At 42.8% G+C, this 25,359-nt stretch overlaps 1 protein-coding gene across 1 annotated transcript in view; it reads right to left on the bottom strand.

Moving 5' to 3' along the window:
* The window catches only part of GPAT2 (glycerol-3-phosphate acyltransferase 2, mitochondrial), a 744,505-nt gene that overhangs the window by 56,650 nt on the left and 662,496 nt on the right, over positions 1-25,359 (bottom strand). Inside the window, exon 21 of the mRNA XM_053719460.1 lies at positions 6,997-7,052. Coding sequence (XP_053575435.1) covers positions 6,997-7,052 — 56 coding nt within the window. The remainder of the gene's footprint in view (positions 1-6,996; positions 7,053-25,359) is intronic.

The raw sequence follows: 25,359 nt of genomic DNA, 5'->3' as shown, positions 1-25,359 counted from the left end.
AATTTTCAGGAATTTCTGTTAAGAATCATAGAATACCTTCTAACACATAATTATTTTTCTTATGGAGGGGTGTTCTATCTGCAGAGATGTGGCACAGCTATGGGGGCAAAATTTGCCCCCACTTACGCCAACTTATTTATGGGCTGGTGGGAGCTGTGCCACATCTATGCGGATGGAAGCCCCTTCAGGGAAAATATTAAGCTTTACCACAGATTCATAGATGACCTAATTCTAATATGGGAGGGGGATGACGCCTCAATAGAAAATTTCCTGCAATACATAGGAAATAATAAGATGGGAATTAGATTCACACATGAGATAAAAAATATGGAAATTAATTATTTGGACCTCACACTGCGAGGTAATAACTTTAATGGCGAAATTGAAACCACAATATATAAAAAACCAATAGCTAAGAATGCACTTTTACACGCAAGGAGCGAACACCCCAAAGAAACCTTCAGAGCCATAGCAAAGGGTCAACACATTAGAATAAAAAGAAACTGCTCTAATGATGAAGACTATTTAAAAGAAGCAAATCTTCTAGATAAACAACTTAAAGAGAGGGGTTACAACAAACAAACTATAAAAAATGCACGCATGGCAGTGTCCACTAAGGTACAGGGAGACTTGATTGTAACTAAACCTAAAAAGAAACCCAGATTTGATACAAATAGAATCAAGTTCGTCACACAATACTCACCCCAATATAACCAAATATGTAATATAATAAAGAAACACCTACCTATTTTGAAGGCAGACAACAGTCTAGCAAAAATAATAGACAGTAATTGCCTTTTTTCATATAGAAGAGGCAGGACTATAGGGAATATAGTCTCCCCAACTAATCTAAAAATGAACAAAAGAACAACTTGGCTACAATCTAAAGGTCTCTACAAATGTGGTTACAGTGACTGTAAAGCTTGTAAACATGCAGACATAGGAAACACCTTCAAATCGACTAAGACAGGAGAAATACTCCAGATAAATAAACACTTAAACTGCAGAGACAAAGGGGTAGTGTACCTCATAGAGTGCAATATTTGCAAACTTCAGTATATTGGAAAAACGGTGAGAGAAATAAGAAATAGAATTAGAGAGCACTTATCCAGTATCACAGTAGACACAGAAAAGAGCAGACAAAGAGAGGACAAACTGCTACCAATAACTAAACACTTTATAGAGGTACACAATAGGAACACCACATCACTCAGATGGACAATAGTAGAAAAAATAACCCTAGATTCAAGGGGGGGGGAGATCTGGACAGTATACTCAGTAAGAAAGAGGTATACTGGATGTTCCGTATGAAAACAAATGTACCCTATGGATTTAATTCCAGGTTTGAGCTTATAAACTTTTGTAAATGAACCTATTATGTAAAGAACCCTAGTCAAGAAAGTAAAGGATTAGATATATATAAGTAACTAGATAACCAAGGGTTTAACTCAGAGCTCTGGAATTTAAACAAATTTAAATTCATATAAATGAAAATTTAATCCTGTATATAACAATTTCGAGATGACACTAATATTTAAACCAATGACAATGATTTTGTTAAACTCGAATTAATGTTATATCTCAATCCACAACAGACTCCAGAAGCCTACATTAATAAAGCACATACTTACATAAAAAGTTTCAGGTACCCCACACCATATAATTTAATAGAGAGGAAATTATACACACAATAACACTCAGGGGTTAACTGACTGAAACTAATTGGGCAAGACTGTTTTTAATTAACCTCATTATGAAATATATATAGTTGTGCAATTACTGCACCAGATCAGAGGTCTATGAGTACGGCTCAACAGAGCTGAAACGCGTAAGACCTGACCTGACCTGATGCCCTTTTACTTCCCCATGTTTTGGATATGCTTTTAAATATACTTCAATAAAATTTCAAGTTTTAATCTACTCACGGCTGGAAATTCCCTTGCTTGTATTTGGATATATATATATATATATACACACACACATTTATATACACATACATACACACACTTTAAGTGCCCATAATAAGGCTATATAGTGTCTAAATGTTAAAATAAAAACTATACTTACTAATAGACACTCATCCACCAGCAAACTACCAGTAGAAAGCCAAACCAGTACTGAAATATATCAGCAGAAGTTATGGACTAGGAGTATATTGTAGAGCCATAGGAGGAGGAAAAAGAAAAGTCCCTGCAACCAATTATGGAGGGTTTGTGAAAGATTTCCCATGAGGTGAAAAAGGAGTCACAAACCATACCCCATACACATCCCTCTGACAGTGTACTCCAAGGGGAACCCAGACCTCAACAAAAACTGAGAACCTCTCTCTCTGAAGAATCAGATGCACATCTTCATTCTTCGACCACCTCCGGCTGAGGCAAAGTAAAGGCATGAGGTACATGTGAGGTGGGAGGGGTTTTATAGAGCTCTTGGGGTTTTGGAATCTTTGCCTCCTCCTAGTGGTAGAGAAGAGCAATTCCCAGGAGTAATGGATTGTGGACTCTCACCACTTGTATGGCAGAAATTAAAGTATTCATGGTTCAGACAAAGCATACAATTTTAAGAGACTTTTTAATTTTCTTCTATTACCAAATTTACTTTGTCCTCTTAGTATAATTTGTTGAAAAGAATATGTAGATAGGCTCTGGAATAGCAATGCGCTACTGGGAGTTAGTTGCTGATTGGTGACTACCCACATATGCCTCTTCTCATTGGCTCACCACATGTGATCAGCTTGTTCCCAGGAGTGTAATACTGCTGTGGAGCTGACTTTAAAGGGACAGTATACACCAATGTTCATATAACTGCATGTATTAGACACTACTATAAAGAAGAATATGCACAGAAACTGATCTAAAATACAGTATAAAACCTTTTTAAAAACTTACTTAGAAGCTCCCAGTTTAGCACTATATATATATCCGAGATCCCTGCCACTAGGCAGTTACAAAGATTATATTTGTCCTGATGAAGGCCCAACTGTGGGCCGAAACGTTGACAATGTATTAGTGTTTCTACTAGATAAAGAAAGCATTTATTTCCTAAATAAATCCTGAGAGTGCCCTTTTTCAATTTGAATATCTCTCTCTCTCTCTCTCTCTCTCTATATATATATAAAAAAGAAAATTTATGTTATGTTATATCTATATCTATATATATATATACACACACATACATATACATACATATATACACACACACAGTATCTCACAATTTTTGTAATTATTTTATTATATCTTTTCATGTGACAACACTGAAGAAATGACACTTTGCTACAATGTAAAGTAGTGAGTGTACATCCTGTATAACAGTGTAAATTTGCTGTCCCCTCAAAATTACTCAACACACAGCCATTAATGTCTAAACCATTGGCAACAAAAGTGAGTACACCACTAAGTGGAAATGTCCAAATTGGGCCCAATTAGCCATTTTCCCTCCCCGGTGTAATATGACTCGTTAGTGTTACAAGGTCTCAGTGTGAATGGGGAGCAGGTGTGTTAAATTTGGTGTTATCGCTCTCACACACTCTCATACTGGTCACTTGGAAGTTCGACAAGGCACCTCATGGCAAATAACTCTCTGAGGATCTAAAAAAAAAACAATTGTTGCTCTACATAAAGATGGCCTAGGCTATAAGAAGATTGCCAAGAACCTGAAACTGAGCTGCAGCACGGTGGGCAAGACCATAAAGCGGTTTCACAGGACAGGTTCCACTCAGAACAGGCCTCGCCATGGTCAACCAAAGAAGTTGAGTGGACGTGCTCAGCGTCATATACAGAGGTTTTCTTTGGGAAATAGACGCATGAGTGCTGCCAGCATTGCTGCAGAGGTTAAAGGGGTGGTGGGTCAGCCTGTCAGTGCTCAGACCATATGCCACACACTACATCAAATTGGTCTGCATGCTGTCGTCCCAGAAGGAAGCCTCTTCTAAAGATGATGCACAAGAATGCCTGCAAACAGTTTGCTGAAGACTAAGGATATGAATTACTGGAACCATGTCCTGTAGTCCGATGAGACCAAGATAAACCTATTTGGTTCAGATGGTGTCAAGCGTCTGTGGTGGCAACCAGGTGAGGAGTACAAAGACAAGTGTGTCTTGCCTACAGTCAAGCATGGTGGTGGGAGTGTCATTGTCTTGGCCTGCATGAGTGCTGCCGGCACTGGGGACCTACAGTTCATTGAGGAAACCATGAATGCCAACATGTACTGTGACATACTGAAGCAGAGCATGATCCCCTCTCTTCGGAGACTGGGGCGCAGGGCATTATTCCAACATGATAACGACCCCAAACACACCTCCAAGACGACCACTGCCTTGCTAAAGAAGCTGAGGGTAAAGGTGATGGACTGGCCAAGCATGTCTCCAGACCTAAACCCTATTGAGCATCTGTGGGGCATCCTCAAACGGAAGGTGGGTCTCTAACATCCACCAGCCCCGTGATGTCATCATGGAGGAGTGAAAGAGGACTCCAGTGTCAACCTGTGAATTACCGGTGAACTCCATGCCCAAGAGGGTTAAGGCAGTGCTGGAAAATAATGGTGGCCACACAAAACATTGACATTTTGGGCCCAATTTAGACATTTCCACTTAAGGGTGAACTCACTTTTGTTGCCAACGGTTTAGACATTAATATCTGTGTGTTGAGTTATTTTGAGGGAACAGCAAATTTACACTGTTATACAGGCTGTATGCTCACTACTTTACATTGTAGCAAAGTGTCATTTCTTTAGTGTTGTCACATGAAAAGATATAATAAAATATTTACAAAAATGTGAGGGGTTTACTCACTTTTGATATATATATATATATATATATATCGTCTGGGGTTGCTGTGTTCCTTGTTCAGAGAGAAATTGCCTGGTATTTCGGCGCTGGACTGACCGTAATAGGCGGGATCAGACTGATATACTACAGGAAAGTTCTTTTCTGTGAAAAGCATTACTGGATTAAAAGAAGCTGCACCCAGGTGGTAAATCGCCATAGAACAGGCTAACAATAGTATTGAGCCAGTTGTTCGTTCCTGTGAGTGTGCTTCTCTCTGTGTGTATTTAGTCTCCCTATGGGAAAAAGGGGAAACCAGACGTGGACTCCTTGCTCAGTGTGCTTAGAGGAATATGGCTACACCTCACTGACGAGGCCCAATGAAGGCCGAAACGATCGTCTGGGGTTGCTGTGTTCCTTGTTCAGAGGAATTGCCTGGTATTTCGGCGCTGGACTGACCGTTATAGGCGGGATCAGACAGATATACTACAGGAAAGCATTACTGGGCTAAAATAAGCTGCACCCAGGTGGTAAATCGCCATAGAACAGGCTAGCAATAGTATTGAGCCAGTTGTTCGTTCCTGTGAGTGTGCTTCTCTCTGTGTGTATATATATACTGGGACAAAACAGCAAGTTATAATCTCAAGTCAATTGAGAAACCATGGGGCCAAATATCTGTACGTAATATTTGCTGGAGAATATTTTTCTGTCTATATTAATATGTTGCTGTTCTAATAGTATTGTAATTGCATCAGGCATTGATATACGAATACAGCTTAAAGGGATTTGAAACCCAATTTTTTTCTCTCTTTTCTTCGTTCTCTTGCTATCTTTATTTAAAAAGTTGGAATGTAAAGCTTAGGTGCCGGCCCATTTTAGGTTAAGCCCCCTGGATAGCGCTTGCTTATTTGTGGATACATTCAGCCACCAATAAGCAAGCGTAACCCAGGTTCTGAACCCAAAATGGGCTAAGCTTTACTTTCCTGCTTTTTTTTTTAGCAAGAGAACGAAGAAAATTTGATAATAGGAGTAAATCAGAAAATTGCTTAAAATTGCATGCTCTATCATTAAAGAACAAAAATTTGGGTTTAGCATCCCTTTAAGAACATCTCTATAAATTTACAATTTTCCCACTGCTTACTTATTTATCATTCTAGATCAGAGGTCGACAAATCTGTTTAAAATTTAGGACCCAGTCAGGATATTTAGGAGCCAGACATTGGTATTTGCATATAAATATATGGAGAATAACCCAAAAAGTTAGGAGCCAGGGGTAAAATTCTTGGAGCCAGTGGCTCACTTTTTATTTACATTGCAGTAAGCTTAGGCATAGAAAGTGGTTAGTAAAATGCTTGGGGAAATTCTGCTATGGGAGCCAATTCTTTCAATGGTTAGGCAATATGCGAGAAATCAAAAGACATATTTGGTTAAAATTTTTCTTTCATGATTCAGATAGAGCATCAAATTTTAAGCAACTTTCTAATTTATTCCTATTATCAATTTTTCTTCATTCTCTTGCTATCTTTATTTAAAAAGCAGGAATGTGATGCGTAGGAGCGGGCCCTTTTTTGGTCGAGAACCTGGGTTATGCTTGCTTCTTGGTGGGTAAATGTAAGCCTCCAATAAGCAAGCGCTATCCATGGTGCTGAACCTAAAATGGGCTGGCTGCTAAGATTTACATTCCTGCTTTTAAAATAAAGATAGCAAGAGAACAAAGAAAAATTCATAATAGGAGTAAATGAGAAAGTTGCTTAAAATGTCATGCTCTATCTAAATCATGCAAGAAAAAATTTGGGTTCAGTTTCCCTTTAAGGAGAGAGTAAACTCAAAAATTAAAATTTCACGGTCCAGACAGACCATGAATTTCTCAGAGAATTTTCAATTTACTTCTGTTACCAAATACACTTTGTTGAAAAGCATAACTAGGTAGGCTCAGGAGCAGCAATGCATTGCTGGGAGCTAGCTGGTGACTGTTGGCTACACGCATATGTGTTGTCACTGGCTCACCAGATGTGTCCAGATTGCTCGCAGTAATGGATTGCTTCTCTGAAGCTGACTTTAATTATGTGGTTAACCCCTTTGCAGGAGTTGCTATAGCACATTAGAATATTTTCTTTTTACAATTTGATGTCCCTTTAATGATGTAAAAAAAATATTGAATTGTCTATATGTCTCAGTTTTTTTTTTTTTTTTTTTACAGCAAAGGCTTGTACACAGACAACAACCAGACTTACCCCAAGATCCATGAATATTTTGATAGTACAGCTAGCCAAATAGTGATCTGCACATTCTGAGGAGAGACACAAGACAGCAAATAATAGTAAATACACTATATACAAAGATAATGCTCACAAATACTATATACACAGCATCATCGTATATAACACAGTATTCACATGTGATCGGAAGTCAAAACAAGAAAAGAAAAACAGAATTTATGTTTACCTGATAAATTACTTTCTCCAACGGTGTGTCCGGTCCACGGCGTCATCCTTACTTGTGGGATATTCTCCTCCCCAACAGGAAATGGCAAAGAGCCCAGCAAAGCTGGTCACATGATCCCTCCTAGGCTCCGCCTTCCCCAGTCATTCGACCGACGTAAAGGAGGAATATTTGCATAGGAGAAACCATATGATACCGTGGTGACTGTAGTTAAAGAAAATAAATTATCAGACCTGATTAAAAAACCAGGGCGGGCCGTGGACCGGACACACCGTTGGAGAAAGTAATTTATCAGGTAAACATAAATTCTGTTTTCTCCAACATAGGTGTGTCCGGTCCACGGCGTCATCCTTACTTGTGGGAACCAATACCAAAGCTTTAGGACACGGATGAAGGGAGGGAGCAAATCAGGTCACCTAGATGGAAGGCACCACGGCTTGCAAAACCTTTCTCCCAAAAATAGCCTCAGAAGAAGCAAAAGTATCAAACTTGTAAAATTTAGTAAAAGTGTGCAGTGAAGACCAAGTCGCTGCCTTACATATCTGATCAACAGAAGCCTCGTTCTTGAAGGCCCATGTGGAAGCCACAGCCCTAGTGGAATGAGCTGTGATTCTTTCAGGAGGCTGCCGTCCGGCAGTCTCGTAAGCCAATCTGATGATGCTTTTAATCCAAAAAGAGAGAGAGGTAGAAGTTGCTTTTTGACCTCTCCTTTTACCAGAATAAACAACAAACAAGGAAGATGTTTGTCTAAAATCCTTTGTAGCATCTAAATAGAATTTTAGAGCACGAACAACATCCAAATTGTGCAACAAACGTTCCTTCTTTGAAACTGGATTCGGACACAAAGAAGGCACGACTATCTCCTGGTTAATGTTTTTGTTAGAAACAACTTTCGGAAGAAAACCAGGTTTAGTACGTAAAACCACCTTATCTGCATGGAACACCAGATAAGGAGGAGAACACTGCAGAGCAGATAATTCTGAAACTCTTCTAGCAGAAGAAATTGCAACCAAAAACAAAACTTTCCAAGATAATAACTTAATATCAACGGAATGTAAGGGTTCAAACGGAACCCCCTGAAGAACTGAAAGAACTAAATTGAGACTCCAAGGAGGAGTCAAAGGTTTGTAAACAGGCTTGATTCTAACCAGAGCCTGAACAAAGGCTTGAACATCTGGCACAGCTGCCAGTTTTTTGTGAAGTAACACAGACAAGGCAGAAATCTGTCCCTTCAAGGAACTAGCAGATAATCCTTTCTCCAAACCTTCTTGAAGGAAGGATAGAATCTTAGGAATTTTTACCTTGTCCCAAGGGAATCCTTTAGATTCACACCAACAGATATATTTTTTCCATATCTTGTGGTAAATTTTTCTAGTTACAGGCTTTCTGGCCTGAACAAGAGTATCAATGACAGAATCTGAGAACCCTCGCTTTGATAAGATCAAGCGTTCAATCTCCAAGCAGTCAGTTGGAGTGAGACCAGATTCGGATGTTCGAACGGACCTTGAACAAGAAGGTCTCGTCTCAAAGGTAGCTTCCATGGTGGAGCCGATGACATATTCACCAGGTCTGCATACCAAGTCCTGCGTGGCCACGCAGGAGCTATCAAGATCACCGATGCTCTCTCCTGATTGATCCTGGCTACCAGCCTGGGGATGAGAGGAAACGGCGGGAATACATAAGCTAGTTTGAAGGTCCAAGGTGCTACTAGTGCATCTACTAGAGTCGCCTTGGGATCCCTGGATCTGGACCCGTAGCAAGGAACCTTGAAGTTCTGACGAGAGGCCATCAGATCCATGTCCGGAATGCCCCACAATTGAGTGATTTGGGCAAAGATTTCCGGATGGAGTTCCCACTCCGCCGGATGAAATGTCTGACGACTCAGAAAATCCGCTTCCCAATTTTCCACTCCTGGGATGTGGATTGCAGACAAGTGGCAGGAGTGAGTCTCCGCCCATTGAATGATTTTGGTCACTTCTTCCATCGCCAGGGAACTCCTTGTTCCCCCCTGATGGTTGATGTACGCAACAGTTGTCATGTTGTCTGATTGAAACCGTATGAACTTGGCCTTTGCTAGCTGAGGCCAAGCCTTGAGAGCATTGAGTATCGCTCTCAGTTCCAGAATATTTATCGGTAGAAGAGATTCTTCCCGAGACCAAAGACCCTGAGCTTTCAGGGGTCCCCAGACCGCGCCCCAGCCCACCAGACTGGCGTCGGTCGTGACAATGACCCACTCTGGTCTGCGGAAGCTCATCCCCTGTGACAGGTTGTCCAGGGACAGCCACCAACGGAGTGAATCTCTGGTCCTCTGATTTACTTGTATCGTCGGAGACAAGTCTGTATAGTCCCCATTCCACTGACTGAGCATGCACAGTTGTAATGGTCTTAGATGAATGCGCGCAAAAGGAACTATGTCCATTGCCGCTACCATCAAACCTATTACTTCCATGCACTGCGCTATGGAAGGAAGAGGAACAGAATGAAGTATTTGACAAGAGTTCAGAAGTTTTGATTTTCTGGCCTCTGTCAGAAAAATCCTCATTTCTAAGGAGTCTATTATTGTTCCCAAGAAGGGAACCCTTGTTGACGGAGACAGAGAACTTTTTTCTACGTTCACTTTCCACCCGTGAGATCTGAGAAAGGCCAGGACAATGTCCGTGTGAGCCTTTGCTTGAGGAAGGGACGACGCTTGAATCAGAATGTCGTCCAAGTAAGGTACTACTGCAATGCCCCTTGGTCTTAGCACCGCTAGAAGGGACCCTAGTACCTTTGTGAAAATCCTTGGAGCAGTGGCTAATCCGAACGGAAGTGCCACAAACTGGTAATGCTTGTCCAGGAATGCGAACCTTAGGAACCGATGATGTTCCTTGTGGATAGGAATATGTAGATACGCATCCTTTAAATCCACCGTGGTCATGAATTGACCTTCCTGGATGGAAGGAAGAATAGTTCGAATGGTTTCCATTTTGAACGATGGAACCTTGAGAAACTTGTTTAGGATCTTGAGATCTAAGATTGGTCTGAATGTTCCCTCTTTTTTGGGAACTACGAACAGATTGGAGTAGAACCCCATCCCTTGTTCTCCTAATGGAACAGGATGAATCACTCCCATTTTTAACAGGTCTTCTACACAATGTAAGAATGCCTGTTTTTTTATGTGGTCTGAAGACAATTGAGACCTGTGGAACCTCCCCCTTGGGGGAAGCCCCTTGAATTCCAGAAGATAACCTTGGGAGACTATTTCTAGCGCCCAAGGATCCAGAACATCTCTTGCCCAAGCCTGAGCGAAGAGAGAGAGTCTGCCCCCCACCAGATCCGGTCCCGGATCGGGGGCCAACATCTCATGCTGTCTTGGTAGCAGTGGCAGGTTTCTTGGCCTGCTTTCCTTTGTTCCAGCCTTGCATTGGTCTCCAGGCTGGCTTGGCTTGAGAAGTATTACCCTCTTGCTTAGAGGACGTAGCACTTGGGGCTGGTCCGTTTCTGCGAAAGGGACGAAAATTAGGTTTATTTTTGGCCTTGAAAGACCTATCCTGAGGAAGGGCGTGGCTCTTGCCCCCAGTGATATCAGAGATAATCTCTTTCAAGTCAGGGCCAAACAGCGTTTTCCCCTTGAAAGGAATGTTAAGCAATTTGTTCTTGGAAGACGCATCCGCTGACCAAGATTTTAACCAAAGCGCTCTGCGCGCCACAATAGCAAAACCAGAATTTTTCGCCGCTAACCTAGCCAATTGCAAAGTGGCGTCTAGGGTGAAAGAATTAGCCAATTTGAGAGCACGAATTCTGTCCATAATCTCCTCATAAGAAGAAGAATTATTATTGATCGCCTTTTCTAGCTCATCGAACCAGAAACACGCGGCTGTAGTGACAGGAACAATGCATGAAATTGGTTGTAGAAGGTAACCTTGCTGAACAAACATCTTTTTAAGCAAACCTTCTAATTTTTTATCCATAGGATCTTTGAAAGCACAACTATCTTCTATGGGTATAGTGGTGCGTTTGTTTAGAGTAGAAACCGCCCCCTCGACCTTGGGGACTGTCTGCCATAAGTCCTTTCTGGGGTCGACCATAGGAAACAATTTTTTAAATATGGGGGGAGGGACGAAAGGTATACCGGGCCTTTCCCATTCTTTATTTACAATGTCCGCCACCCGCTTGGGTATAGGAAAAGCTTCGGGGGGCCCCGGGACCTCTAGGAACTTGTCCATTTTACATAGTTTCTCTGGAATGACCAAATTCTCACAATCATCCAGAGTGGATAACACCTCCTTAAGCAGAGCGCGGAGATGTTCCAATTTAAATTTAAATGTAATCACATCAGGTTCAGCTTGTTGAGAAATTTTCCCTGAATCTGAAATTTCTCCCTCAGACAAAACCTCCCTGGCCCCCTCAGACTGGTGTAGGGGCCCTTCAGAACCAATATCATCAGCGTCCTCATGCTCTTCAGCATTTTCTAAAACAGAGCAGTCGCGCTTTCGCTGATAAGTGGGCATTTTGGCTAAAATGTTTTTGATAGAATTATCCATTACAGCCGTTAATTGTTGCATAGTAAGGAGTATTGGCGCGCTAGATGTACTAGGGGCCTCCTGTGTGGGCAAGACTGGTGTAGACGAAGGAGGGGATGATGCAGTACCATGCTTACTCCCCTCACTTGAGGAATCATCTTGGGCATCATTTTCTCTAAATTTTGTGTCACATAAATCACATCTATTTAAATGAGAAGGAACCTTGGCTTCCCCACATTCAGAACACAGTCTATCTGGTAGTTCAGACATGTTAAACAGGCAAAAACTTGATAACAAAGTACAAAAAACGTTTTAAAATAAACCGTTACTGTCACTTTAAATTTTAAACTGAACACACTTTATTACTGCAATTGCGAAAAAGTATGAAGGAATTGTTCAAAATTCACCAAAATTTCACCACAGTGTCTTAAAGCCTTAAAAGTATTGCACACCAAATTTGGAAGCTTTAACCCTTAAAATAACGGAACCGGAGCCGTTTTTATATTTAACCCCTTTACAGTCCCTGGTATCTGCTTTGCTGAGACCCAACCAAGCCCAAAGGGGAATACGATACCAAATGACGCCTTCAGAAAGTCTTTTCTATGTATCAGAGCTCCTCACACATGCATCTGCATGTCATGCTTCTCAAAAACAAGTGCGCAATACAGGCGCGAAAATGAGACTCTGCCTATGATTAGGGAAAGCCCCTAGAGAATAAGGTGTCCAATACAGTGCCTGCCGGTTATTTTACATAATTCCCAAGATTAAAATAATTCCTCAAGGCTATGGAGTATAAAATATAAATCGATTTAGCCCAGAAAATGTCTACAGTCTTAGAAAGCCCTTGTGAAGCCCTTTTTTTCTTTCTGTAATAAAAATGGCTTACCGGATCCCATAGGGAAAATGACAGCTTCCAGCATTACATCGTCTTGTTAGAATGTGTCATACCTCAAGCAGCAAAAGTCTGCTCACTGTTCCCCCAACTGAAGTTAATTCCTCTCAACAGTCCTGTGTGGAACAGCCATCGATTTTAGTAACGGTTGCTAAAATCATTTTCCTCTTACAAACAGAAATCTTCATCTCTTTTCTGTTTCAGAGTAAATAGTACATACCAGCACTATTTTAAAATAACAAACTCTTGATTGAATAATAAAAACTACAGTTAAACACTAAAAAACTCTAAGCCATCTCCGTGGAGATGTTGCCTGTACAACGGCAAAGAGAATGACTGGGGAAGGCGGAGCCTAGGAGGGATCATGTGACCAGCTTTGCTGGGCTCTTTGCCATTTCCTGTTGGGGAGGAGAATATCCCACAAGTAAGGATGACGCCGTGGACCGGACACACCTATGTTGGAGAAAAGGATTATTTTAGAACTATATGAAAGTGTTATACAGGTACAAAACTATTTATCCAAGCTACTTAACCCTTTGAGTGCTAAGCACTTTTCCATCTGGGTGCTAAGCTGATTTGAGCGCTTTTTATTTTTTATTTTTAAATATATATGTTTGAACTTTTTTTTTTTCCAGATACCCAAGATTTATACCGTTGGAAAGGTTAGGTGATTACCTTTCCCACGGTTGGTCTTGGGGGTCTGTAGCTGCTTAGATACCTGAGATACAGGCTTCTAAGCAGCATGCCCCCCTTTCCCTATACTTGTCGTGATTTTTCAATAAAGTTGTGCAGTGACGTCATCAGGTCATTGCGTGTGACGTCACCATGCGAAACGTGAAGCCCCGGTGATGCCTTTCACTATACAGGCCTGATCGCCGGGGTAGGAGCGTGTGGGAGCCCCCAGATCTCCCTCAAGGTGGGAGAGTGCTAGCGACAGCTCTGAGCCGTTTTTAGCACCTGACTGAGACAATTTGCGACGGCTCAGAGTCGTCGTTAGCACTCAAGGGGTTAAAGGGACACTGAATCCAAATTTTTTCTTTCATGATTCAGATAGAGCATGCAATTTTAAGCAACTTTCTAATTTACTCCTATTATCAATTTTACTTCATTCTTTTGCTATCTTTATTTGAAAAGCAAGAATGTAAGTTTAGAAGCCGGCCCATTTTTGGTTCACAACCTGCGTTGTCCTTGCTGATTGGACAGCACCAACAAGCAAGTGTTGTCCATGGTGCTAAACCAAAAATTGGCTGACTCCTTAGCTTAGATGCCTTTTTCAAATAAAGATACCAAGAGAACGAAGAAAAATTGATAATAGGAGTAAATTAGAAAGTTGCCTAAAATTGCATGCTCTATCTGAATCATGAAAGAAAAAAAACAAAACATAAATGATGCTTACCTGATAATTTCCTTTTCTTCCGTGGGAAAGAGTCCACAGCCAATTTAATTACTTATGGGAAATAAGAACCTGGCCACCAGGAGGAGGCAAAGACCCACCAGCCAAATGCTTAAATACTCCTACCACTTCCCCTATCCCCCAGTCATTCAGCCAAGGAACAAGAAACCGTGGAAGAAGCATCAAAGTGAAAAGGTGCCAGAAGATAAAAAAACAACAACACCTCAAAAAAATGGGCGGGGGGCTGTGGACTCTTTCCCACGGAAGAAAAGGAAATGATCAGGTAAGCATAATTTATGTTTTTCTTCCTAATGGGAAAGAGTCCACAGCCACATTCATTACTTATGGGAAATTTATACCCAAGCCAAAGAGGACACAGAATGCCAAAACTGGAGGGTAAGAGGCGGACCAATAAAGGCACCACCTAAAAACAGATTCCCAAGAAAACAAAGTCCCAGTTCGTCCGAAACGGGGATCAACAAACATTTTGAAAAAAGCAGTCCCAGAAACACAAATCTATCAACAACCCAAAGAACCTAGATAGAACCACGAGTGGGCCCAACCGAGAGCACCCACCTCAATGACAGCATCTGTCAGGGGCAACAACCCCACCCCAGCCCCTCAACCAAGCAAGGGACCCCGACTAAAAATTCCCAGAGGGAAGATACAAGACAGAAGAAAAGGAACAACATCTGGGTGACAAGGAGACAACCCAGAGCCACTCAGTAGGCTACACCCGAACAGACTATATAAAAAGTCAGGAAAGGTCCAGAAGAGAAACAAATGAATCTCAAGGACCAGCAAACGCAAAAACAGCGAGACAGCGTGGACAAGCGTCACCATATAAACTAGGACATAAAGGAAAACCCCCCACCCCAGTGAGCAGGGGAAAACAGACCAAGAGTAACTAACCTAGTGTGCAGCTTCCCGCTGCGGTCGTAATCACTCTGGGACTTATGTTCTGGACTGCTACTGTTTCAGATATGCTTTAGTAATGGTTCTCTATTGTTACGTAGTAAGTGTGTGGTTTTTTTTTTAAACTGTATACACTGTAGCGCTGTACACACATCTTTGTATTTACAATGTACAATGGTTGCTATATTTTATAGTGACAGAGGTACGTTTAGTCCTTTACATTTTTAACAGGTTGATAGTTTAAGTGTTTGTATGCTCATTAGTATTTGCTCTTATTGTCAGAGGGCAGAATAAATATACTTTTTTGTTCAGTTACGAGTGCTGTTTTTTCCTCTCTTTCAAAGGATAGTATTGGATACCCTTTGAGTCTTCTTTTTATAACTGATATATTGAAATTTAAGGACTGCACCATGATATATACTATTTAGCAGTATTTACACCTCTCTCTTATCCCTGTTTTTATCTTTATATATATATATATATATATATATATATATATATATATATATATAAAAAGATTAAAACAGGGAAAAGAGAGAGGTGTAAATACTGCTAAATAGCATGCAATTTTAAGCAACTTTCTAATTTACTCCTATTATCAATTTTTCTTTGTTATCTTGATTTGAAAAAGCAGTAATAAAAGGTTAGGAACCGGCCCATTTTTAGTTCAGCACCTCGGTAGCGCTTGCTGATTGGTTTGCTACTATTAGCCACCAATCAGCAAGTGCTACCCAGGTGCTGAACAAAAAATGGTCCGGCTCTAAAGCTTCTGAATTTGCAAAAAGACTCTTATATATGAGCTCCGGAATAGACTATATGTGGGAACCTGAAATATAAGTCGCATATTTCATTATACAAGACTTTCATCGATCGCAACAGATCCTAATGGCCTAGTGTGCTACATTACCATTCTCCCCCCACCCCCCCCCGGCTTCCTATCGTGCCGGGTGACAGCCGCGATACACCATGGAGGAGTTTTACTTTAGTGCAGCTGTCCTGCTGGAGGAGTTGGGTCGCAAAATGGAAAGAAAACTCAACGATCCCCTGACAGGCCCTGAATACCTACGCTTACAAGATGGCGCCAGCCTCCACACAGCACAGCAAACCTATGGAGCCGTTTGCCGACCTGCCTGTCCTGCAGCACATCTCATTGTCCCAAGCAGAGACACCTGAAGAGGTTACTATTAAAGCCGGATCCCTTGAGACAGAGGAGGACGTTATTCCTCCCTCTGCCGACAACATCGCAAGCCTTTATAGGGACGCTCTGTTGCAGAAAGGTGCTCCTACGTCTGCTGGAAAAGGAAGCCAAAGGAGCCCTCTCCTCACTGACATGAGTTTCCGAGCGGATCAGAACTCCTCTTATTCATCTCTAGCCACGTCCTGGGAAGACATGGTCTGCTCTCCTGAGCACACACAGAGAACTTTCACCATCCCTCATATGAGACACATGGCACCGGAAAAACATAATTTATGCTTACCTGATAAATTCCTTTCTCCTGTAGTGTGGTCAGTCCACGGGTCATCATTACTTCTGGGATATTAACTCCTCCCCAACAGGAAGTGCAAGAGGATCACCCAGCAGAGCTGCTATATAGCTCCTCCCCTCTACGTCACACCCAGTCATTCGACCGAGAACCAACGAGAAAGGAGAAGCTAAAGGGTGCAGTGGTGACTGGAGTATAATTTAAAAATTTAGACCTGCCATAAAAAACAGGGCGGGCCGTGGACTGACCACACTACAGGAGAGTGTGGTCAGTCCACGGCCCGCCCTGTTTTTTATGGCAGGTCTAAATTTTTAAATTATACTCCAGTCACCACTGCACCCTTTAGCTTCTCCTTTCTCGTTGGTTCTCGGTCGAATGACTGGGTGTGACGTAGAGGGGAGGAGCTATATAGCAGCTCTGCTGGGTGATCCTCTTGCACTTCCTGTTGGGGAGGAGTTAATATCCCAGAAGTAATGATGACCCGTGGACTGACTCCCCTCTACGTCACACCCAGTCATTCGACCGAGAACCAACGAGAAAGGAGAAGCTAAAGGGTGCAGTGGTGACTGGAGTATAATTTAAAAATTTAGACCTGCCATAAAAAACAGGGCGGGCCGTGGACTGACCACACTACAGGAGAAAGGAATTTATCAGGTAAGCATAAATTATGTTTTCTCCTGTTAAGTGTGGTCAGTCCACGGGTCATCATTACTTCTGGGATACCAATACCAAAGCTAAAGTACACGGATGACGGGAGGGACAGGCAGGATCTTATACGGAAGGAACCACTGCCTGAAGAACCTTTCTCCCAAAAACAGCCTCCGAAGAAGCAAAAGTGTCAAATTTGTAAAATTTGGAAAAAGTATGAAGAGAAGACCAAGTTGCAGCCTTGCAAATCTGTTCAACAGAGGCCTCATTCTTAAAGGCCCAAGTGGAAGCCACAGCTCTAGTAGAATGAGCTGTAATTCTTTCAGGAGGCTGCTGTCCAGCAGTCTCATAAGCTAAACGTATTATGCTACGAAGCCAAAAAGAGAGAGAGGTAGCAGAAGCTTTTTGACCTCTCCTCTGACCAGAATAAACGACAAACAGGGAAGACGTTTGTCGAAAATCTTTAGTTGCCTGTAAATAAAATTTCAGGGCACGGACTACATCTAGATTGTGTAGAAGACGTTCCTTCTTTGAAGAAGGATTAGGACACAAGGATGGAACAACAATCTCTTGATTGATATTCCTGTTAGTGACCACCTTAGGTAAGAACCCAGGTTTAGTACGCAGAACTACCTTGTCTGAATGAAAAATCAGATAAGGAGAATCACAATGTAAGGCAGATAACTCAGAGACTCTCCGAGCCGAGGAAATAGCCATTAAAAACAGAACTTTCCAAGATAACAATTTGATATCAATGGAATGAAGGGGTTCAAATGGAACACCCTGTAAAACGTTAAGAACTAAGTTTAAACTCCATGGTGGAGCAACAGTTTTAAACACAGGCTTAATCCTGGCCAAAGCCTGACAAAAGGCCTGAACATCTGGAACTTCTGACAGACGTTTGTGTAAAAGAATGGACAGAGCTGAGATCTGTCCCTTTAAGGAACTAGCGGATAAACCCTTTTCTAAACCTTCTTGTAGAAAAGACAATATCCTAGGAATCCTAACCTTACTCCATGAGTAATTTTTGGATTCGCACCAATATAAGTATTTACGCCATATTTTATGGTAAATCTTTCTGGTAACAGGCTTCCTAGCCTGTATTAAGGTATCAATTACTGACTCAGAAAATCCACGTTTTGATAAAATCAAGCGTTCAATTTCCAAGCAGTCAGCTTCAGAGAAATTAGATTTTGATGTTTGAAGGGACCCTGGATCAGAAGGTCCTGTCTCAGAGGCAGAGACCAAGGTGGACAGGATGACATGTCCACTAGATCTGCATACCAAGTCCTGCGTGGCCACGCGGGCGCTATTAGAATCACCGATGCTCTCTCCTGTTTGATTCTGGCAATCAATCGAGGAAGCATCGGGAAGGGTGGAAAAACATAAGCCATCCCGAAGGTCCAAGGTGCTGTCAAAGCATCTATCAGGACCGCTCCCGGATCCCTGGATCTGGACCCGTAACAAGGAAGCTTGGCGTTCTGTCGAGACGCCATGAGATCTATCTCTGGTTTGCCCCAACGTCGAAGTATTTGGGCAAAGACCTCCAGATGAAGTTCCCACTCCCCCAGATGAAAAGTCTGACGACTTAGGAAATCCGCCTCCCAGTTCTCCACTCCCGGGATGTGGATTGCTGACAGGTGGCAAGAGTGAAACTCTGCCCAGCGAATTATCTTTGATACTTCCATCATCGCTAGGGAGCTTCTTGTCCCTCCTTGATGGTTGATGTAAGCTACAGTCGTGATGTTGTCTGACTGAAACCTGATGAACCCCCGAGTTGTTAACTGGGGCCAAGCCAGAAGAGCATTGAGAACTGCTCTCAATTCCAGAATGTTTATAGGCAGGAGACACTCCTCCTGAGTCCATGATCCCTGAGCCTTCAGAGAATTCCAGACAGCGCCCCAACCTAGTAGGCTGGCGTCTGTTGTTACAATTGTCCAATCTGGCCTGCTGAATGGCATCCCCCTGGACAGATGTGGCCGAGAAAGCCACCATAGAAGAGAATTTCTGGTCTCTTGATCCAGATTCAGAGTAGGGGACAAATCTGAGTAATCCCCATTCCACTGATTTAGCATGCACAATTGCAGCGGTCTGAGATGTAGGCGTGCAAAGGGTACTATGTCCATTGCCGCTACCATTAAGCCGATCACCTCCATGCATTGAGCCACTGACGGGTGTTGAATGGAATGAAGGACACGGCATGCATTTTGAAGCTTTGTTAACCTGTCTTCTGTCAGGTAGATCTTCATTTCTACAGAATCTATAAGAGTCCCCAAGAAGGGAACTCTTGTGAGTGGAAAGAGAGAACTCTTCTTTTCGTTCACCTTCCATCCATGCGACCTTAGAAATGCCAGTACTAACTCTGTATGAGACTTGGCAGTTTGAAAGCTTGAAGCTTGTATCAGAATGTCGTCTAGGTACGGAGCTACCGAAATTCCTCGCGGTCTTAGTACCGCCAGAAGAGCACCCAGAACCTTTGTGAAGATTCTTGGAGCCGTAGCCAATCCGAATGGAAGAGCTACAAACTGGTAATGCCTGTCTAGGAAGGCAAACCTTAGATACCGGTAATGATCTTTGTGAATCGGTATGTGAAGGTAAGCATCTTTTAAATCCACTGTGGTCATGTACTGACCCTTTTGGATCATGGGTAGGATTGTCCGAATAGTTTCCATTTTGAACGATGGAACTCTTAGGAATTTGTTTAGGATCTTTAAATCCAAGATTGGTCTGAAGGTTCCCTCTTTCTTGGGAACCACAAACAGATTTGAGTAAAACCCCTGTCCGTGTTCCGACCGCGGAACCGGATGGATCACTCCCATTAGTAAAAGATCTTGTACACAGCGTAGAAACGCCTCTTTCTTTATTTGGTTTGTTGACAACCTTGACAGATGAAATCTCCCTTTTGGGGGAGAGGATTTGAAGTCCAGAAGATATCCCTGAGATATGATCTCTAACGCCCAGGGATCCTGGACATCTCTTGCCCAAGCCTGGGCGAAGAGAAAAAGTCTGCCCCACACTAGATCCGCTCCCGGATCGGGGGCCCTCACTTCATGCTGTCTTAGGGGCAGTAGCAGGTTTTCTGGCCTGCTTGCCCTTGTTCCAGGACTGGTTGGGTCTCCAGCCTTGTCTGTAGCGAGCAACAGCTCCTTCCTGTTTTGGTGCAGAGGAAGTTGATGCTGCTCCTGCCTTGAAATTACGAAAGGAACGAAAATTAGACTGTCTAGCCCTAGGTTTGGCTCTGTCTTGAGGTAGGGCATGGCCCTTACCTCCAGTAATGTCAGCGATAATTTCTTTCAAACCGGGCCCGAATAAGGTCTGCCCTTTGAAAGGTATGTTAAGTAATTTAGATTTAGAAGTAACGTCAGCTGACCAGGATTTTAGCCACAGTGCTCTGTGTGCCTGAATGGCGAATCCGGAATTCTTAGCCGTAAGTTTAGTTAAATGTACTACGGCATCTGAAACAAATGAATTAGCTAGCTTAAGAGTTTTAAGCTTGTTTGAAATCTCATCTATAGTTATTGAGTCAAGAGTCTCTTCCAGGGACTCGGACCAAAAAGCGGCCGCGGCCGTGACAGACGCAATACATGCAAGGGGTTGCAATATAAAACCTTGTTGAACAAACATTTTCTTAAGGTAACCCTCTAATTTTTTATCCATTGGATCTGAAAAGGCACAGCTATCCTCCACTGGGATAGTGGTACGCTTAGCCAGAGTAGAAACCGCTCCCTCCACCTTAGGGACCGTCTGCCATAAGTCCCGTGTGGTGGCGTCTATTGGGAACATTTTTCTAAATACAGGAGGGGGGGAAAAGGGTACACCGGGCCTATCCCACTCCTTAGTAATTATCTCTGTAAGCCTCTTAGGTATAGGAAATACGTCAGTACTCGCCGGTACCGCATAGTATCTATCCAGCCTACATAATTTCTCTGGGATTGCAACGGTGTTACAATCATTCAGAGCCGCTAATACCTCCCCTAGCAGTACACGGAGGTTTTCAAGCTTAAACTTAAAATTTGAAATGTCTGAATCCACTCTATTGGGATCAGAACCGTCACCTGCAGATTGAAGCTCTCCGTCCTCATGTTCTGCATACTGTGACGCAGTATCTGACATGGCCCTATTATTATCAGCGCACTCTGTTCTCACCCCAGAGTGATCACGCTTACCTCTAAGTTCTGGTAATTTAGACAAAACTTCAGTCATAACATGAGCCATGTCCTGTAATGTGATTTGTAATGGCCGCCCTGAAGTACTCAGCGTTACCATATCACGCACCTCCCGAGCGGGAGATGCAGGTACTGACACGTGAGGCAAGTTAGTCGGCATAACTTTCCCCTCGTTGTTTGGTGAATGATGTTCAATTTGTACAGATTGACTTTTATTTAAAGTAGCATCAATGCAATTAGTACATAAATTTCTATTGGGCTCCACTTTGGCTTTAGCACATATAGCACAGAGATATTCCTCTGAATCAGACATGTTTAACACACTAGCAATAAACTAGCAGACTTGGAAATACTTTTCAACTCAATTTACAAGTAATATGAAAAACGTACTGTGCCTTTAAGAAGCACAGAAAAAAGTTATGACAGTTGAGTAACAATGAACCGGAGAAATTATAAATTCAAATTCTTTCCGGTAAAAACACAATTTAGCAAAGGATTGCCCCCATAGTAATGAATAACAAACCCTTACATAGCAGAAAAAATGTACATAATAAAAACGTTTTTTATCACAGTCAAAGCACAATCTCACAGGTCTGCTGTGAGTGATTACCTCCCTCAAAATAATTTTTGAAGACCCTTGAGCTCTGTAGAGACGATCCGGATCATGCAGGGAAGAAAACAGACTTGTGACTGAATTTCTGATGCGTAGCAAAAGCGCCAAAATAGGCCCCTCCCCCTCACACACATCAGTGAGGGAGATCAGTAAACTGTCTTAAATTAAATAAAAACATAATTTATGCTTACCTGATAAATTCCTTTCTTCTGTTGTGTGATCAGTCCACGGGTCATCATTACTTCTGGGATATAACTCCTCTCCAACAGGAAATGCAAGAGGATTCACCCAGCAGAGCTGCATATAGCTCCTCCCCTCTACGTCACTCCCAGTCATTCGACCAAGAATCAACGAGAAAGGAGAAACCAAGGGTGAAGTGGTGACTGGAGTATAATTTAAAAGATATTTACCTGCCTTAAAAAACAGGGCGGGCCGTGGACTGATCACACAACAGAAGAAAGGAATTTATCAGGTAAGCATAAATTATGTTTTCTTCTGTTATGTGTGATCAGTCCACGGGTCATCATTACTTCTGGGATACCAATACCAAAGCAAAAGTACACGGATGACGGGAGGGATAGGCAGGCTCATTATACAGAAGGAACCACTGCCTGAAGAACCTTTCTCCCAAAAATAGCCTCCGAAGAAGCAAAAGTGTCAAATTTGTAAAATTTGGAAAAAGTATGAAGCGAAGACCAAGTTGCAGCCTTGCAAATCTGTTCAACAGAGGCCTCATTCTTAAAGGCCCAAGTGGAAGCCACAGCTCTAGTAGAATGAGCTGTAATTCTTTCAGGAGGCTGCTGTCCAGCAGTCTTATAGGCTAAACGAATTATGCTACGAAGCCAGAAGGAGAGAGAGGTAGCCGAAGCCTTATGACCTCTCCTCTGACCAGAGTACACGACAAACAGGGAAGACGTTTGTCGAAAATCCTTAGTTGCCTGCAAGTAGAACTTGAGGGCACGAACTACATCCAGATTGTGTAGAAGACGTTCCTTCTTTGAAGAAGGATTCGGGCACAGGGAAGGCACCACGATCTCTTGATTGATGTTCCTGTTAGTGACTACCTTAGGTAAGAACCCAGGTTTTGTACGCAGAACTACCTTATCTGAATGAAAAATCAAATAAGGAGAATCACAATGTAAAGCTGATAACTCAGAGACTCTCCGAGCCGAAGAAATAGCCATTAAAAATAACACTTTCCAAGATAACAACTTTATATCAATGGAATGAAGGGGTTCAAACGGAACTCCTTGTAGAACGTTAAGAACAAGGTTTAAACTCCATGGCGGAGCAACCGTTTTAAACACAGGCTTGATCCTAGCTAAAGCCTGACAAAAGGCCTGGACGTCTGGATTTTCTGACAGACGCCTGTGTAACAAGATGGACAGAGCTGAGATCTGTCCCTTTAATGAACTAGCCGATAAACCCTTTTCTAAACCTTCTTGTAGAAAGGACAATATCCTAGGAATCCTAACCTTACTCCAGGAGTAACCTTTGGATTCGCACCAGTATAGGTATTTACGCCATATCTTATGGTAAATCCTTCTGGTAACAGGCTTCCTAGCCTGTATCAGGGTATCAATAACCGACTCAGAAAAACCACGTTTTGATAAAATCAAGCGTTCAATTTCCAAGCAGTCAGCTTCAGAGAAGTTAGGTTTTGATGTTTGAATGGACCCTGTATCAGAAGGTCCTGTCTTAGAGGTAGAGACCAAGGCGGACAGGATGACATGTCCACTAGATCTGCATACCAAGTCCTGCGTGGCCATGCAGGCGCTATTAGAATCACTGATGCTCTCTCCTGTTTGATTTTGGCAATCAATCGAGGAAGCAGCGGGAAGGGTGGAAACACATAAGCCATCCCGAAGTTCCAAGGTGCTGTCAAAGCATCTATCAGAACCGCTCCCGGATCCCTGGATCTGGACCCGTAGCGAGGAAGTTTGGCGTTCTGGCGAGACGCCATGAGATCTATCTCTGGTTTGCCCCAACTTCGAAGTATTTGGGCAAAGACCTCCGGATGAAGTTCCCACTCCCCCGGATGAAAAGTCTGGCGACTCAAGAAATCCGCCTCCCAGTTCTCCACTCCCGGGATGTGGATTGCTGACAGGTGGCAAGAGTGAGACTCTGCCCAGCGAATTATCTTTGATACTTCCATCATTGCTAGGGAGCTTCTTGTCCCTCCTTGATGGTTGATGTAAGCTACAGTCGTGATGTTGTCCGACTGAAACCTGATGAACCCCCGAGTTTTTAACTGGGGCCAAGCAAGAAGGGCATTGAGAACTGCTCTCAATTCCAGAATGTTTATTGGCAGGAGACTTTCCTCCTGATTCCATTGTCCCTGAGCCTTCAGAGAATTCCAGACAGCGCCCCAACCTAGTAGGCTGGCGTCTGTTGTTACAATTGTCCAGTCCGGCCTGCTGAATGGCATCCCCCTGGACAGATGTGGCCGAGAAAACCACCATAGAAGAGAGTTTCTGGTCTCTTGATCCAGATTCAGAGTAGGGGACAAGTCTGAGTAATCCCCATTCCACTGACTCAGCATGCACAATTGCAGCGCTCTGAGATGTAGACGTGCAAAGGGTACTATGTCCATTGCTGCTACCATTAAACCGATCACCTCCATGCATTGAGCTACTGACGGGAGTTGAATGGAATGAAGGACACGGCATGCATTTAGAAGTTTTGTTAATCTGTCTTCTGTCAGATAAATCTTCATTTCTACAGAATCTATAAGAGTCCCCAAGAATGGAACTCTTGTGAGAGGAAAGAGAGAACTCTTCTTTTCGTTCACTTTCCATCCATGCGACCTTAGAAATGCCAGAACTAACTCTGTATGAGACTTGGCAGTTTGAAAGCTTGAAGCTTGTATCAGAATGTCGTCTAGGTACGGAGCTACCGAAATTCCTCGCGGTCTTAGTACCGCCAGAAGGGCACCCAGAACCTTTGTGAAGATTCTTGGAGCCGTAGCCAATCCGAATGGAAGAGCTACAAACTGGTAATGCCTGTCTAAGAAGGCAAACCTTAGATACCGGTAATGATCTTTGTGAATCGGTATGTGAAGGTAAGCATCCTTTAAATCCACTGTGGTCATGTACTGACCCTTTTGGATCATGGGTAAGATTGTCCGAATAGTTTCCATTTTGAACGATGGAACTCTTAGGAATTTGTTTAGGATCTTTAAATCCAAGATTGGCCTGAAAGTTCCCTCTTTTTTGGGAACCACAAACAGGTTTGAGTAAAACCCTTGTCCTTGTTCCGACCGCGGAACCGGATGGATCACTCCCATTAATAACAGATCTTGTACACAGCGTAGAAACGCTTCTTTCTTTATCTGGTTTGTTGACAACCTTGACAGATGAAATCTCCCTCTTGGGGGAGAGAATTTGAAGTCTAGAAGGTATCCCTGAGATATGATCTCTAGCGCCCAGGGATCCTGAACATCTCTTGCCCAAGCCTGGGCGAAGAGAGAGAGTCTGCCCCCCACTAGATCCGGTCCCGGATCGGGGGCCCTCGATTCATGCTGTCTTTGGGGCAGCAGCAGG

This window comes from Bombina bombina, chromosome 6, assembly GCF_027579735.1.
Source record: "Bombina bombina isolate aBomBom1 chromosome 6, aBomBom1.pri, whole genome shotgun sequence".
Lineage (NCBI taxonomy): Eukaryota > Metazoa > Chordata > Amphibia > Anura > Bombinatoridae > Bombina > Bombina bombina.
This window is presented reverse-complemented; position numbering and strand designations above follow the sequence as displayed.